The sequence below is a fragment of the Falco peregrinus genome, chromosome 6 (assembly GCF_023634155.1).
Source record: "Falco peregrinus isolate bFalPer1 chromosome 6, bFalPer1.pri, whole genome shotgun sequence".
Classification (NCBI taxonomy): domain Eukaryota; kingdom Metazoa; phylum Chordata; class Aves; order Falconiformes; family Falconidae; genus Falco; species Falco peregrinus.
Window position 1 is genome coordinate 75,829,237 of NC_073726.1, and position 17,362 is coordinate 75,846,598.

The following is a 17,362-nucleotide window of genomic DNA, read 5'->3' on the forward strand; positions in this document are numbered from 1 at the left end:
AATGAGTTTGCATTGAAATCCTCCAGGCCACATTACCAAATTCCAGCCATGAAGCATTTCACTGGCTCTTCTTTCAGTATATAGTAATGGTGTTTGCTAAAGGAAACAACAGTTCCTCACAATAATTATATATAAAAAAATCATAGCAATTTTAAGTGGGCACCTATTAAATTTACATCAAAGATATTTGTTACAGTCATCCTAAAGCTCATGGCTCACTTTGCCTTGCCTACAGCATTAAAAACCAAAGTGGAATCTTGATTGGTTGAATAACCGGAATATGTTTTATAGTTTGAAGGAGAGGATTCAAAATATATCCATGGATGTCTTACTTGATCTTTGTGCATCACCCTCTAGGACCACTACTGGAAAACGTAACCGCATTGCTTCGTGTGGGACTTGTGCCTGTCCTCACTTTCAGAAATTATTTTTTCCCCTGCAAAACCCTCTAATCCCAGGAACAGATTATCAGAGTCAGGGGGCACTCTGGACTCACAGCGTAGCCCTTCCTCTCAGCATGCCACCATCTGTGAATTTAAAGGCAATGAGTCTTATTTTCAGATTTTGAAAACTCCTTAGTTTGAGATACAAAAAATGTTTTAACAATATCAATCCAGCATAGGTACTTGCATACGTTCATGACCAAGTTTGCCAGGCTGACAGAGAACGTTAAGCTACCATGCCTTCTCCAGGGAGCAGCCCCTGCGTTGCTGCCACTTGCTGACTCTCAGGATATACACTGAAATAAGCTGTAACTGGGGGCACCCCAGGAGTCTCCCCAGCATTCAGATACCCACTGATGCACTGCATCTGCCAGCAGTTCTCTCCCCCTTCCCCACAAAGCAAACACCATTAAGGGTAGGATGTTCCCCTACATCGCCTGATTGCCCTCTGCCAACTTCCATCAACAAATCTCTGCCACCATGAGTCCCCAGCGGGTTCAGTGCAAAGCGTGTCCTTCCTAGCCTTCACATGGGACTCGGCTGTAGCAACGGAGCCAAACATTCCTCAGTACTGGGAAACATGTTAGTGCTCACTGGAAGCTTGGTTGTGTCCACAGTATTTTCCACAAAGCTTGCTCTGTGAACTGCAGAGCGGCATGGGTCCAGAGTGCAATATGGCAAAGGTTAGTTAAGATATCAATGGATGCTTCCCAAAAAGGAGGGTGGTCGATCAACCTTGACCCTTATCATCAGCAATCTGCTTCAAAGGCAGTGGCTGGAAGCCTGTGACTGCAGAAGAGAGCACAGACAGAAATGTGTTTCTGTAAAACAGGCAAAAATGCATTCGGTGTGCCTTCAGAATTAAATTTTAACAAGGTAAATTGTGGGATCATGTTAAGTGAATGTCTACACGGAAGGGAGCGGGAGAGATTCATCTGTTCTTCTGCAAAACTTAGTGTAAGCAACATCCAGATATGGGGTAGTCAAATAGTATAGTACCTTCTCTAAGTACAACATGCATACGAGGAAACTTGGAATCGACTCCTGAAGAAGTAACAAAACCTGCAGTTGTGGAACTACTTCAGAAGTCATGAAAGGTTTCCATCCTGTTACCTCTTCCACCAACGCCAGGAACCTCAATGTGGGTGATCGCTGTGCAAACTTGTGCACACATGCATGTGACATATTTTTTTCATTAACTACTTTATAAAGCACTTTATTATGAATGTGTTATCTGTGTTACACTGTATAATCTTTAAGCAAAAATTAAACAGAAAGTAGACCCATTGCCAAAAATAAGAAACCATTCCCTCACATGAGATTGGGCTAAAAGAAGCTTGCAAAACTGCCACTCCAAGATGATTTTTCTTTATTGTGCGATGTATTTCCCCTTTGAATGGAAAATCTAGATGAATAAGCACAGAATTAAAATACAGGTGGACAAGAATTTTAATTAGGCATCTGCCAGCACACTCCACCAGATGAATCCAGTTCTCTGTATTTTACACAACTGGGCAACTAATTATTTTTCTTCCATTACAGCCATGTGAAATAACACTTAGAGCATAACCAACCCGCAGTCTGATGACCTATGTACCAGGTCTAACCCAGTGACAGAAGATCACCTTTTGTTCTCCTGCCACCAGGCCTACACCCCATGTTCTTGCACTGTGATGGGTTCCATCCTTTCCTAGGTTATATTCTTCATTATGTTTACTACCTCTGGACTACAGCCATCATCAGACCACGGCCATCAGACCATCAACATTTTGCTGTGGGAAAAAGTTCCATTAACAGAGTTTTTCAAGTGAGATTCTGATTCTAATCAGGTTTAATTGAGGTTTTGGAAAAACAAAACTGTGGGGAAATTCTATCTACTTTTATGGCTTTTGGGAAGATGATGAGACAGACACAAGTGGTGAAGTATCTCAAACTTCTCTAACTACACACTTCGTATACAAGCCTAAAGTTAAATGTGATTAAAATGTACACACAAAAAAATGTTGTAATTGTATGAAGGTTATCAGTCAAATTTATTTAGACTGTGTCCCTTAACACTAGGGTTTGTTTTTCTGGAAAACTAAGCTTCATCAAAAATGCCAACGTTGCCACACTAGAGCTGAACTTTGAAACTGTGACCTGTCACCAGGTGACCTTGTGAAGATCTTTTCACATTTCTGTGCCTCAATCCTCCATCATCTGGAACAATAAATAAGTAAGTAACTAAAAGCAGGAAGAGGGAATCATTTTTCATCCACCATCCTGCATCTGCCTTGTCTGTTTAGATCACAAGTGGTTCAGGGAAGGGCTTAAATTAATACCCTGTGCTTTTAACACTAAAAGCAAAATGAAGCCTGATCTACATGAGAGCCTAGGAGAGAGCTGTTGTAACTCATGGTAATGGTCTGGTCTCCCTTTAAAAGCATTTAAGGTCTTGCAAATAGTGAAGTGGCATTTTCCTCTTTATTTAATTACAAATGCTACTATGATAATTGATTGCTGAATGCTCATAAGGAGAGAGAAGGATCCTGTCCAAAGAAGAGAGAATGCAGCAGTGGACTGGCAGGACAAGCACAGCTCCTTGGTTCTGGTTCAGGAATGAAAAAACCTTGCTCTGCGCCTTCCCTAACCTCTCCTGTACCTTTTCTTCTCTCTTCCCCCGTATTTTCTTAAAGTTCAGCTGTACATATTCCTGTTGTGATTACACAGGATAGATTTTCTGACCCTTACATTTCATTGTGTAACTATTATTTACCTCCAGCTCCCACTTCAGCTGTAGTTACCAAAGTCTTGAATTTATTTTCTTATAGTAAGCTGCTACCTGAAGTGTCACGTGTATGGCATAACTCACTTCTTTCCCTCCAGGGGACCCTTTGCAATGTCAAACAACGTAAAGAAGCAAAGTAGGTCTTGGTTAGATAGTTATTTAAAGCCAGCAGGAATCTCTACTGCTGCCCAGAAAAGCAGGTTTCACCCTTTCCTCACCACTCACACTTTTCACCACTCTCATGCTGGCACCAGCACTGGGCTGCTTGGGGAGCCAGAGGGAATTAATCCAGTTGTTACTAACCTGGCAAAATACCTGGCAAAAAAATCAATAAAACCTTAAACTAGCCACAACAATGGAAAAAAAGGAAACCATAGTCTTAGTCAGGTCTAGGCTCTCTGCCTAGTCACGTTTAACCCAGTGACTTACTTGGGAGGACTCTGGAATCCACTGTTGTGTTTTCTCCCTTGTGAGAGAGAGTTAATCACATGTGACGACAAACCTACAGCTTTCTTTTTTTTCCTCAGTGAAACCAAATGTGTACAGTTCAGTGGTTTGCTTCTGCTTCCTTCCTTTACAGCTAGAAAGAAGTAATGTTACAGCATTAGGTGAAAATACTCTTTGCTCTTCTTTCCTATTTTGCATGCATTGGTCCTGCAGGAATTTCAACAAATCACTTCCTCCTTCTCTGCTCAGCAAGAGTGGCAAATCCTACACCCAGATTTTCAGTTTATCTGTTCCATAGGTCAGAGGAAAAGTGTGTCATATCATCTGATTTTTACTGCTGCTTACAGTAATGGATGTACTTACTACTTCAGCAAGGCACCCTGGTTTTGGCTGAGATAATTTTCTTCTTAGTAGCTGGTACTGTGCTGTGGTTTTGATTTAGTATGAGAATAACATTGATAACACACTGGTGTTTTAGTTGTTGCTAAGCAGTGCTTACGCTAAGATGGGGACTTTTCAGTTTCCCATGCTCTGCCAGTGAGGAGGTGCACAAGGAGCCGGGAGGGAGCATGGCCAGGAGCTGACCTGAACTAGCCAAAGGAATATTCCACATCACGGAACGTCCCGCTGAGTAGCTGGCCAGGAGGGGCTGATCGCTGCCTGGGGCATCGGTCAGTGGGTGGTGAGCAATTGTATCGTGTATCACTTGTTTTTCTTGGGGTTTATTCCTCTCTGGTTCATCCTTTGTTATTATTACTATTAATCAACACCTATTACTTTATTATTAATTAGTATAATATTTTCATTTATTTCACCTATTAAATTGTTATCTCAGCCCACCGGTTTTGCCTTTTTCCAGCTGTTCTCCCCATTCCTGCTGGGGTGAGCACGCAGCTGCCCTGGTACCCAGTTGCCAGCTGGGTTTAAACCATGCCAGAAGGCACAGAACTCTACTCACCCTCCAGGGGCTGGTTCCACAGGTCCTACGTGTGACAATTTTAAATTGATGCTCTGCTGGGTTGTGGGGAAACAGCCAGGGAGAGCCTGACACCGTCCCGCTGGGATTTGTTCAACCACAAAAAATTCACCCGCAGCCAGCTGCAGGGCAGAAACCGGAGGGCTTTAACAATGAAGCTCCGCCAGCTTCAGCACCTCTGTCCCGGCAGACGACCTGAAACGCTGTATTTGTGCGCGACTTCTTGCTTGCAGCGATTTCTCCGCCCGTCCCTTCTGGCCGGGCCCGTGGCTCTGCCCGCCTTGTCAGCTAACGGCGAAGGGACCCTCGGGCCGCCTGCGAGGCCATCAGTCGCCACCGCCGCCCCAGGGCCCGGCTCACGGCACCAGCCGCCGGCCCCGGCCCCGGGCCAGCAGGACCGCTGCCGGCCTCGCCGCCCGCCCCGGGGCTGGCTCCCCACGGCCCCGCTTCGCCCGCCGCCAGCGCCCCCCGGGCCGAGCCCGCCTGCCCCTGCCCCGCCAGGCAGCCGCGCCGCCGCGGCACAGCCACGCTGCGGGCCGGCCCAGCCCGCGGGGAGGCGGGAGCCGAGGGCGGCCAGCGCCACCCTTGAGCCTCCGTCCTTGGCGGGGACTGAGCGCGGCGGCCGCCACCCCCCCGAGTGCCGCCGGGGGAGGTGGGGGGGGCGGCCCGGCCCGGCCCGCGGGGCCCGCCCCTTCCGCTGCGGAGCCCTCATTGCCCGAGCCGCGGACGGCAGCGCCGGTGCTTATCTCGCCTCTCGCCGCCGTGAGCCTTGCTGGTGGGTTTGAGGCGAGGGGGGCTGGTAAGGTTCCCTCTCCGGGGTGGGGGGTGCCGGTGCGTTGCGCAGCCCGCCCTCCCTTCCCCAGGCGGCTGGGCCCTGCCGGGGCTGGGCGCCGTTCTCCGGCGCGGCGCATTGCTGCGCGGGGGCGGCCGGGTGGTGCCCGGTGCGGCGGGGGCCGGGCCGGGGCCCCTCGGCCTGGGGTGGGATGGTGGCCGCCGGCTCGGCCCCTGGCCGTGCGGAGGGACCCGCCGTGCTGGCCCCGGCCCCGGTCCCGCCGGCTCGGCGGGGGTGTGGGGGAGGTGGGAGGTGCGGCGCAGGGCTCCGTGGGCTGAGCCTCGGCGCCGGGTGGAAAGCAGCCGGGGAAATCCCGGCAGGCTTACAGCTCCCCAACTGGTCGTGGGTTTATTACCAGTCTCACAGCGGGAGCCCTCGTGGGCGTTTTGAATAGAGGCGGGTGCCGGAGAGCCGTTAAGGCAGGAGGCTGTGGAAGCTCTGCCCGCAGGAGGCTGCTCTGTCCGGTGCTGCCGAAACCGCCTCTGCCGCGCTGCAGCCCCGCGTAGGCACCAGCGAATGCGGGGGGGGTGGGGGCTGGTAGCTGTGGGGTGGCAGGAGCCCTGTGGGCAAGGGCAGTGTGCCCCTGGGCCACTGTGCGTAACCCGCCGTCAGCAGTGACTCACAGCGCTTTCATCGGTGAGCCTGGCTGTGGCAGGGGACACTTACAATTCCGAGTGTGTTTCGGTTTCCCCTGCCTTGCTCTGAACCAGACCTTTCTGTCTCTTTCAGCAGAACACCATGGCCACTCTCAAGGAGAAGCTGATGACCCCTGTTGCTGCCCCGTCCACGGTCCCAAACAACAAGATAACCGTTGTGGGGGTTGGACAGGTTGGGATGGCCTGTGCTATCAGCATCCTTGGAAAGGTACAGCTCAAGGGCAATGTGCTCTTCGGCTTCCCACTGCTGTAATGTTAGGCACTGCCTGTTTGTCTTAACGAATGGTGGGAAATTTGGTCGGTTAGTACAGGAATTAATTATTTGCCCCGCGTGTAAGCAAGCAGTGACCTACACTCTTCATGCAAGGCTGACCTCCCCATTCAGCTTCTCCTTGTTCTCTCACCTTTCCATCTGGGCTTAGCAATAAATCTCTCATTAGGCGGAGTTATTTTGCAGGCTGCTTGGAAAATGTAATGAGCAATGGCTCTGAAGTCCCAGCCAAATTTTTTTCTCTTTTTAATTTTTCCACAACAAAGCTGGAGTCTGCTTGGTGGGAGAGCTCTGCTGGGCAAAGAATGCAGACAGAGCAGAAGTCCATGTGAAATACAGGATAGGGATCAGAGCTACCAGTGTTTGCTTTTTATTTTAACACATGTGCTGTAATCACTGAAAATACTGCTATCCCCTTCAGTAGACTGAAGTAGACTTATTTCTCTTAAGCCCTTATTGTGTGGTTATATGACTTTATTGTTTCCAGAGAGGTTTTAGCTAGTTTTTCAAAGGGTAAAACCAAAGGGCTGGACTTAGAGGTTGTTCTGACTTTTCCCGTTACTGGTTTATTTTGGCAAATCTCATGTTGCAGTCTTTGAGCAAAGCAGAGGCTTATTATGCAGTAAGGATCTCTTGTACTTTGTACTCTTTTTGGAAAATATTGTGCATGAGTTAAATTTGATTCCTGTTGTGCTGTTTTCAAAGACAAACAGGAGCTGCAGATCCTTTAAAAAAGAAGGCATAAAAAGATACACCCTTTTACCTTATCTACTTGCAGGGGCAGATCTTAAACCGGGTAGCTCACAATGAGATCAAAAGTCTTGCAGATACTACTAAACCATCTATATTTTATTTGGAGATGATTCTTCTACCTATTACATTGATCATGTATATTTTATAGTACTGGGGTTTCAATAATTAAAAAAAAATCTTAAGGTTTTTCACTTGCTGATATTCCTGAGCCTTGTGAGCAAGGAAAAACTGACAATAAGAAAAGGTCATGGTGAAACTAATTACTGATATGAAAGTAACAAATAGGTTTTAAAACTATATAACTAAAGGAGAAATTTAATGGAAAAACAATGGCAGTTCACTGTGGGGTTTTAATTTACTTTTTTTTTTGAAAATGTTTGCCTCTTGTGGTCTGAACTCATTATCTTTGAAGGAGTACTGTAACCTGTAAGGCTGGCACAGAGGGAGCTGGGTGAAGTTACCACAAACCAGTACAATACAGCATTCATCTGTGTTTAACATGCTGCTCTAAGCAGGATCAAATTGTGCTTTCAGAAGTCTAGACACAAAGTCTTGCTGTTAACGAGTTGCATGCACCAAACCCAGAGTAAAAAAGGGTTTTTAAATTTTTCAAGCTTGGATTATGGCATGATGGAGTCTATTTCAACCAAGCTTCTGCTCTCTTATTTTATACTGCTGCTTATACTTGTGATAGAATATTTTTAAAACAAAACCGTCTGATTCTTGTCACTGAATCAAAATCATAGAATTGGTTAGGTTGGAAAAGACCTTGTAAAATAGTCCAGCTGTTAACCCAGCACTGCCAAGTCCATCACTAAACCATGTCCCTAAGCACCACATCTACACTTATTTCAAATACCTCCAGGGATGGTGACTCAACTACTTCCCTGGGCAGCCTGTTCCAATGCTTGACAAATCCTTTGGAGAAGAAATTTTTCCTGCTATCCAATCTAAATCTCCCCTGGTGCAACTTGAGGCCATCTTCTCTTGTCCTGTCACTTCTTACTTGGGAGAAGAGACTTTCACCCACCTCACTACAACTTCCTTTCAGGTATTTACAGAAAGTGATGAGGTCTCCCTTGATCCTCCTTTTCTCCAGGCTAAAAAACCCAGCTCCTTCAGCTGCTCCTCAAAAGGCTTGTGCTCTAGACCCTTCACCAGCTTCGTTGCCTGTCTCTGGACACAGCACCTCAATGTCTTGTAGTGAGGGGCCCAAAACTGAACACTGTATTAAAGGTGCAGCCTCACCAGTGCTGAGTACAGGGGGACAATGACTCCCCTAGTCCTGCTAGCCATGCTGTTTCTGATACAAGCCAGGATGCTGTTGGCCTTCTTGGGCACACAGCTGGCTTATATTCAGCTGACTGTGACCAATATGGTGTGGCTTTGACTTGTGCAAGATGGCTGGCTCCCCAGGATGTCTTTTTGTTAAACCATGGCATAAAACTTTGTACTTAATTTCCTATACTTCAATATGTAGGTGCAGTTGAGTTTTAGATGTCTTTGAATTTTATAAAATTAAACGGTGTGATAATACTAACTTTAGTTTACTGGTGTAGTATTCACTATATAAGTTTGACTGACACTGAAACTTCCATGTCTGTTATTTTTAGCTCTCTGTCAATTAAAGACAGGTCACTGGTGCTGCCATAGTGTTTTAGAAATGGAAACATCTCCACAGTCACAAGTCAGCTGTTTTAAGTTGTGTTTGGTGACTGTGTAGACTTTGTTCCTGTGTGTGCTAAACATGAGCTGAATTCTTCTCTGAGCAAAACTGATGCAAATTCATTAAATTAGTCATTGGAGCTATTCCAGGTGCTCTTCTGTTTCAGTGGGCACTGGCTCCTTGAACTTGTTGAGTCTGGTGAATATTGGTTGCAAAGTCTAGACTGAAAGATCAGATTGTCAGACTGCATGTGTATAAATCTATCTGTAATTGCACATGTGCATATATTCTTTTTTAAATTTTGGTTACACTGACTTATTAATTTAACACCAATGACTTCAGTTAAGGGTACTTTTTCATAATGTTTAAATAACTGAGTACAGATTCTTATGGGTTTTCTCCAGCAGCTGATACAGCTGTGAAAGGAAGCACTGTAGAAAAGCAATAAACTAACATTTTAACGTATGACATGAAAAACTTAAATATGCTTGCAGTTAAATGTATTTTTCCCACAGGAAAATTGGTGCATATTGTTACACGCTTAATTTAGTTGATGCTAATAATTAGTATTTCCATGTGAAGTAATGAGCGTTATCTTTATATCAAAATTCAGGTTAGTACTTCTCCATTTTCCTAGGTATCTACACCCTGTCTGAAACCATTAAACTTTTTTTATGCTGTTGAAAAAAGTATTACTGCAAGCAAGCTTCTCTGTTTAATTTTATGTAATGTACTGAATGACAAGCAATGAAGTATAGTAGAATTTGCAAGGGTAGTGAACACATCTGTCAAAAGGCAGTAGCACTTTGTATTGGAGGAGAATGCAGTTTTCCTCCACCCCTGTATTTCACTGTTCTCCTGTTCTGAGACTTTCGTATATTCTCCCAACTTAACCTGCCTGGACAGCAAGCATACATGGCTGAATCTGTTCTGCAAATTAAATATAATGTAGTAACTCTAGTAGAGAAAAATTAGGTAAAGAATCTTTTCTCAGTACTGTTTTTAGTATTGAGGAAAATGAAGTCTGATCCTGTTTATGAAATGGTTGAAGGAATGTTACAAGAGAGTACTTACATACCTAATAGAACACACCACATAATTAGCAAGTATTTTAAATAGGCTTATTTGCTGAACAGAGGTAGGGGTTTGTTACAAGCTTGAAAGCTGCAACTTTTCTCCTAATAGTAATAACTAAACCATGCAGTGTCTGGCTAGCAAAAGGTTAGCTACGCATGCAAACTCCCCACAAATAATACCTTTTTTTGGAAAGTCTGAATGAGTTTTATAAACCTGTGCTGTAGTAGCCTCTGACTTTGCTACTGTGAGATACATCAGAATACTGATACAGTGCTGTCCTACTGGTTGACCTTTGGAGAAGAGATACTTTCAGATACGTAAGGTGTTACTTTAAAATGTAATATAGCTCAACTCAGGCATAACATTAACATGAGAGTTAACTGTTTCATTGACTTGTTCAATACTTGTTGTCTTCAGAGTCTTTGTGATGAGCTTGCTCTGGTTGACGTTTTGGAAGACAAACTGAAAGGAGAAATGATGGATCTGCAGCATGGGAGCTTGTTCCTTCATACTCACAAGATTGTGGCAGACAAAGGTGAACCTCAGTTTCTTTAATTTAAGACTGATATTCTGTGAGCTTGCTTAATATTGGAGCACTAGTTGTGCAGTCCTAAAGAACTCAAAAAATTTGGCATTGAGAAGTTAAAAAGTGTATGAATTGAGGTGAGAGTTTGAACATCATAACAATGGGAGTGGCTTTTAATCTGGGCTTTCTCTTACATGACCGCTTCAGTTTTGTGCTTATTGTGTAAAATTGACCTTAATGAAACTCTAGTACTACTTTGATGGAGAAGAAATAGTATTGCTATTGGGATAGTGGAAATGAGATTCAGAGGGTTTGAATGTACTCTCAAAACCCATATATTGATCTGTCACAATAATGTTAAGAGATGGTGCTAGCTTTAATATTGATGTCATCTTTTTGGGTTTGAATGCATGTACAGTGGAGAAGCTACCCATAATACCTGTATGAACATGATGCTATTAAAATTTAACACATTCTGTATCTTCTCCCCCATGCTCTGATGTAGACTATGCTGTCACAGCCAACTCCAAGATTGTAGTAGTAACTGCAGGAGTTCGTCAGCAAGAGGGGGAGAGTCGTCTCAACCTGGTTCAGAGGAATGTGAACGTCTTCAAATTCATCATTCCTCAGATCATAAAATACAGCCCCAACTGCACCATCCTAGTGGTTTCCAACCCAGGTAAGGCAATATTTTCCTATTCTATAGGAAAATTTATACTTACAGATTCTGTTTGTTGGAGAGCTGGTGTTTTATCAGTCTTCTCAAATACAAATTGAATATTGAAAACTAATACCTTTTGTGTGGACATCTGCCATGTAGGTGCTAACAGCAGAATACAAACTATACTCTGTACTTTGCAATGCTTTCTTTATTCAGAACTTCTCATGGTGTCCATATTTTAAAAGCATGCCTCATGGTAAATACTTCAGTTCTTTATGTATTTAGGCTTAAGCAGTAGGTAGTTTAAAATTTTAATCTTTAAAGGAGACACCATTTTGCTTTTAAATTGTTTGTAAATCATAACTTTCTTTTGTGTCTGGATATGTGGCCATTTTTCAGGATGAGGAGCTTACCATGTAGTCTTGGATATATTTTCAGGAAAAAGAATTTGCATGCTGAAGCCTATGGTAGGGGAAAGGTTAACTGTACTACATAGTTCAGTTAAATTAGAAAAGAATTAGTTATAACTTGCAAGCATCTCACTGCAGCGGGACAGCTTGGATACTGGGATGTCTAAAGCTGACTGCTTCAGTATCTGAGTGAAGCCATTACTACAGGACCCTGGCAGTGAAGTGACTGCTTTTAAGGATAACCAGGCAGAGTCAAAACAGTGTATGTAAAGCTAGCAGCTCAGCTGGTAGTTGAGTAATTGGCTGGTACACAGTCAGTACTACTGAATACTAGTGTACTGAGCAAGTACAGTTTATGGCCATTCTAAGCACTTATCTTAAAATCAAACTGAGTCAAAGATCAATTCTTGTTCTAGCAAGGCTGAATTCAAACTACAGTTCTCTTTGCTGGAGAGCAGTTGCAGGAAGAGAATGGCATGGCTTTTTCAGAATTATTTTTATAATGCTTTGTTTTCTCAATGTGTGCAGTTTTGTTCCCTAGTCTCATATAGTGGAAGTTATTATGAGCCCGTTAGAAGGGACTTCAGGGTGTCAGCTGCATGTGTGTTGGTATGTGACCTTGATGTCCTTCTCTGTTTTAACTTCCCCAGATCTGTCTGGGCTGTAGCTCAGATAGCGCTGTCTGCAGCCTGTCCTGTGGAAAGCTGTACTTTCTGTACACTGTAGGCAGTGGTGATTGCAAAGCAGAGCTCAGAGTCCGGATGTGTGTCTCTGCACCTGAAAGGCAGGCTGTCCAGTTGTACCTGTTGGATAGGAAGGTGCTCTGTAGTCTGTAAAGATTACTATCATCGGGACAGGAGCTGCCCCAGCTGAAACTGTAGGGAAGCTGTGGCTGATGAGCATGCCACTGAAAACAGCAAAGTGTGAACTGTACTGAGGTAATGTGCTTTGGGTGCCTGAGCAGAACAAACTGTATTTCAGACCTATATACAGAAATAAATTCCCTCCTGAGAACTGGCTGGCTTTTGAGAGCCATAACCAATTATTGCAGCCTGTTTATTATGGTTGCTTTGAGCTGTGGATTAGAGCTTTTTCTCTCTGCTCACATTCCTTTCTCTGCCCCAAACTAAGTTTGTTTTTTTTCTAAAACTGTAATTAGAGCCAAATGCAGCTAAAGCATATTGTTCACCTGGCTCTTCGTGCTACAGAGGTAATAAGTGTAGAAACTGCTTAATGCATAAATCTGTTCAAGAAATTAAACTGAAGTAGTTACCAACTAGAAAGAGTATGTAAATCTCAGATTTTTTTGTTGTAAATTGCTTGACCTTACTGTGATGATGAAGTGGTAGGTAACATTACTTCAGGAAGTTGCTTCAATGTTTTAGCACAAGTTCAGTCCCAATTCTCGATGCCCCTAGGGATTTAGCTGTGACAAAAAAATGCCTCCAACTTTAGCTCATAGGATACTAATCTCAGAAGATGTTCCTCAATTGTCTTTGAACAGCAGCTTGTTGGGTCCTAAATTTCAAGCTGTGCATGTGTTTTAATCCCCCAAATGGTCAGACCTAAAATACTTTGATCAATGAGCACAACTGTGTTGAGTCATCCTGATTGCCCTACTACTTGCAGTAAAACTATTGTTGGGGCATTCTTGGTGTATGTGAATGGTTAAACTTACTGTGCGTGTTTTTCTTTTCAGTGGATATATTAACTTATGTCACATGGAAGCTGAGTGGCCTGCCAAAACACCGTGTGATTGGAAGCGGCTGCAATCTAGACACAGCTAGATTTCGCTATCTGATGGCTGAGAGACTTGGTATCCACCCAACTAGCTGCCATGGCTGGATCTTGGGAGAACATGGTGATTCTAGTGGTAAGGAGCAGTTCTGACCTCCTTGGGAATAAACAATGCAGTATTAGAGGTTGAGGCCTAAGGAGTGTTACAAAAATCTGAAAGAGCAGATGAAGCTGAGCTCAAGTAACTGGCACTTTGGTGTATTTTAATGGAGATTAGAGTTGAGACAAGTCCAGGAAATCTAGCAACACTTTTTAATAGTTGTGTTCTAAAGGCTGCAGTTTACTGCTACTGTTTATCCTTATTTTTTGGAGTATTGTAACTTAACCTGTAGCACAGTTCTCCTCTGAAAGCAATATTAGCTCATTAGGTCAATGGCAGAGCTTGTTGCAAGTTGTAGAAAAAGCTAGCAATCCAGATTCAGGCTAAGAAAATTATCCCTTACCTTACTTTGTGACTTTTTGCCGTGTTATTTAAATGAGAAGATGGTTTAAAAAAATGTGAAATCAAATAAGCTTATTTGCCTTACTTCAGATCACATATTTCAAGCCTGAAACGATGTAGAGAATCTATGTAGATTGGTACTGCTTCATATTTTAATGCTGTGTATTTTTTTAAGGGAGACACCTCTTCAGTGTCCCACTGCATTTAATCAAAGTACAGTGTCTGATCAACAGTATTTACTGAAGCAAGCCCTACATTGTAATGAAAGCAGAGCTTGGCTAAGTATAGACAGAACTCCTCTTCCTTCAGTGTAATAGTTGCTTTTGCTTTAATGTAACCAAGGATTCCTAGTTATTTCACAGGAGCAGAGTAAGTCTGCTGTAAGTTTCCAATATGAAGGGAGACCTGCAGATTCCTCTCTTGATATTCTTAAGTTTGCATACTGCTACCATGTTACTCAGAGAATTCCTGAAGGCTAACCCCAGTACTGATCAGTGGGACAGCAAATCTGTACTTGCTACATTTTTGGGGTAAAATTTTTTTTTAAAGGTTGAACAGCTAAGATGTGTCTTTTTGCTAGAATTTGAAGTTTGACTTCAAAAATAGCTGCCTGCACCTTCCAAGGACAAAGTTCTGTGTTCATGTGGTGTTTTACTTGTTAAAGAGTCAATACTAAAGCATTTCTCATTTCACTCCGAGAGTTCTCAGAATTAACTGTAGTTGAAGCACATTAAGCTTTCATTTAAACACTATTGTGGTTCTGGCTACTACTACTTTGTTTCTGGTTAACTTAAGTGGAGAGGTAGTAGCTAAGTGCTGTTGAAACTTATGTCTTCTCTCTGTTACAGTGGCTGTTTGGAGCGGAGTTAATGTGGCAGGAGTTTCCCTCCAGGAGCTGAATCCGGCCATGGGTACTGACAAAGATAGTGAGAACTGGAAGGAAGTCCACAAGCAAGTGGTTGAAAGGTACGGTGACTTGAGGAATAAGGTGGATAAGTGCAATGCTGAAAATAGCTAGTCCACACACTGCCTCCTTGTTGCTGCCCTACCATTCTGCTGCAGCTTTCATGCCCTTTTATTCAGGTTGCATCAGTAAGTGGAACTACTGTTTTAAACACAAATGCAGGATTTCAGTTGGTAAGCTTTATGATCTTGTGTCAAGAGAAGCTATTGTATAACATACCCACTTCAGTACTGCAGTGCTTAGAGCTGTGTGCATTTTTCTCAGAAGTAGCTTCTTAAATGGTTAACTTTGAACAGAGGGCACGAGACTCTTGAGAAGGTAGTATGTTCCTATGAGCAGTGTTTTTTTTTATAATAAACTCCAGTTTATTTTTATTATTTTGGGAAAATTTTTTTCATTGATTTAGGAAAACTTGTCTAGAAGTAACTATACATATTGCTAAATGACTTGACTTCCTTGTGAAATAAGGACTATGCTGGTGTAAAGTATATGCAGATGTTGATTAAAAAAATTAGGATGTGTGTATGTAGGTAGTGCTCTGACTCTAAATGTTTACATGATTCCAAATGCACTCGGAATGATTGAGCCACTGACCTGAATAGAGAACTTGTTCAGTTACAGGTGTCTGTTTTCCTACTTAAAACTAGGAACTGTTCATAGCTGGAAGCTTTCTCTTTTCAGCTAATCCTGTGAGAACAATAGGGCTTATTTGTTACACATATGGGATAATGCAGACTTTATGCTTTAAACTCTTAACGCTGAAATACATAACTTTCCTACTTTGACATTTAATTCCAAAACTTACAATGTCACAGGTGTTTCAGGTTTTTTAAATGGTAAACATTCACTTATCTTCAGACTTAGCAGCATTTGTACAGTGTCTTGAAGGCATCTTAATGCAACTATTTCAATATTTCCTTAGTGCCTATGAGGTAATCAGACTTAAGGGATACACAAACTGGGCTATTGGCCTTAGCGTTGCTGACCTCTGTGAGACAATGCTGAAGAACTTGTGCCGGGTTCATTCAGTCTCAACACTGGTAAAGGTAAGAAGTGGTGGCTAAATGAGTGCTCTAGTTTATTTTGTTATGGAAAAGCTAATTGTCTCAATTAACAAGGTGCTTAACAAAGGAAGCTTTGTAAAACACTACTGTGAATTTAAAATGGGAGCTTACTATTGCAACTTTTCCTAATCTGACCTCTTAGCCTGCCCTTCTCACAAGTATGGAGCTGAAAATAAGTTCTTTGTACTCTACCCAATGTTGTACTAACCTCGTGTAAAGTTTGCCATGTGTGGCATGCAGGTTCATTAAAAGGAAGTTTCAGTGCAAAAAATACAAAAATACATGAAGACCCATCTGCAATTCCATGAACCACTGCCTAGTGAAGGTGCTAGGGAAAAGAGCTGTGTCCTTTTTATAGCTAGTGTAACTGGCTGCATCTGGTCTGTACCAGCAGTATAACCTCTGGTGCAGCAAGGACTCTGAGCAGGCTGAACTAACTGCTCCCTCTATAGTAAGAAAAAAAGACCTACCCTAACCCTATGTCTGATTCCTGTTAGCTACTTGCTGTATATAAATAAGGGGTTTGGAGGTGGGGTTTCTGAAGTCAGCCATCTCAGTATTGCCAATCTATTGGTTTAGAACATCTCTATACTTTTGACTTTCTCAAATAGTATGTCATGATGGAAAATTTTCTGCAGGTTGCAAAATTATGTTCTTGAGCTCTGCTCTCAGGCTTCCTGCTATACAAAGCAAAAGCAGGTCTGGAGTGATGGGTTCATGTCTGAGTGATCTCTTTTGTTTGTGGCAGGGCATGTATGGCATTGAGAACGATGTCTTCTTGAGCCTTCCTGCTGTCCTAAGTGCCTCTGGATTGACAAGTGTCATCAATCAAAAGCTGAAGGATGATGAGGTGGCTCAGCTGAAGAAGAGTGCAGATACATTGTGGAACATCCAGAAGGATCTCAAAGATCTGTAACTCATGAATGTTAATTCCAGCAATAGAAAAACAGCATGTTGTGTGCAAATGTGGGCTCTACTCACTACACGTATCTAAGGTTAACATTTAATGCTCTTCCAGACTGAGCTTTGTCCATAGTAGCTAAACATATGCTTGCTGTAACGCACAGACCTTATGAACAAATAAAGCAATGTTCAGGCATGTTTTGTTGTCCTAGTGACTTATTTACAGTGTTCAAATACTACCTAGTTTACTCTAGCGTTCTCTGTTAAAGCTTTCCACAGACTACATGGAAGTGTAGACATGCAAGTCCTTAAAAGGTTAGAAACAATGTAGAAATTCCACTACAGGCAGTTATGCTGGTACAACCTTACTGGAAGCCTCTTCCATGTGAATTTTCAGTCCAGGTGCAGACTAAGTGTAGTTCATTCCCAAACTTGTTTCTGATACAGTACTTCCTTTTTTTTTTTTTTTACTGATGGGTAGAAGAAATGGAATGGGGATTTGCTTCTGGGCCACTTGCCAAAAATACACCATTGTTAGGATTCTGTGTGCTGTTGGCCTAGAAAAAGGGTCCTGTAGATCCTTCTCTCTTCTGGATTCAACTATTTTGACTGTTATTGGTGACTGATTTTCATCATGTTTAGAATAAAAAGATTCTTTTGTATTTGATTACCAAAATCCAAGAGTTAGTCTGGGGTTCCATGGTAAT

At 42.9% G+C, this 17,362-nt stretch overlaps 1 protein-coding gene and 1 long non-coding RNA gene across 2 annotated transcripts; one reads left to right on the forward strand and one right to left on the reverse strand.

Annotated features, from left to right (window-relative positions):
• Positions 1-1,646: 1,646 nt before the first annotated feature.
• LOC114012871 (uncharacterized) lies at positions 1,647-4,922 on the reverse strand. The gene is made up of 3 exons (XR_003555595.2): positions 4,616-4,922; positions 3,640-3,790; positions 1,647-2,642 (listed from the first exon to the last, which is right to left on the reverse strand). It is a non-coding gene; the product is annotated as an uncharacterized LOC114012871 (long non-coding RNA).
• A 467-nt stretch (positions 4,923-5,389) lies between these two features.
• Positions 5,390-16,851, forward strand: LDHB (lactate dehydrogenase B). Its single transcript, XM_055807868.1, has 8 exons — positions 5,390-5,408; positions 6,198-6,329; positions 10,306-10,423; positions 10,920-11,093; positions 13,185-13,358; positions 14,573-14,690; positions 15,611-15,734; positions 16,501-16,851. The coding sequence occupies exons 2-8, from the start codon at positions 6,204-6,206 to the stop codon at positions 16,666-16,668; spliced, it is 1,002 nt and encodes a 333-aa protein (XP_055663843.1). The 5' UTR covers positions 5,390-5,408; positions 6,198-6,203; the 3' UTR covers positions 16,669-16,851.
• Positions 16,852-17,362: the final 511 nt, after the last annotated feature.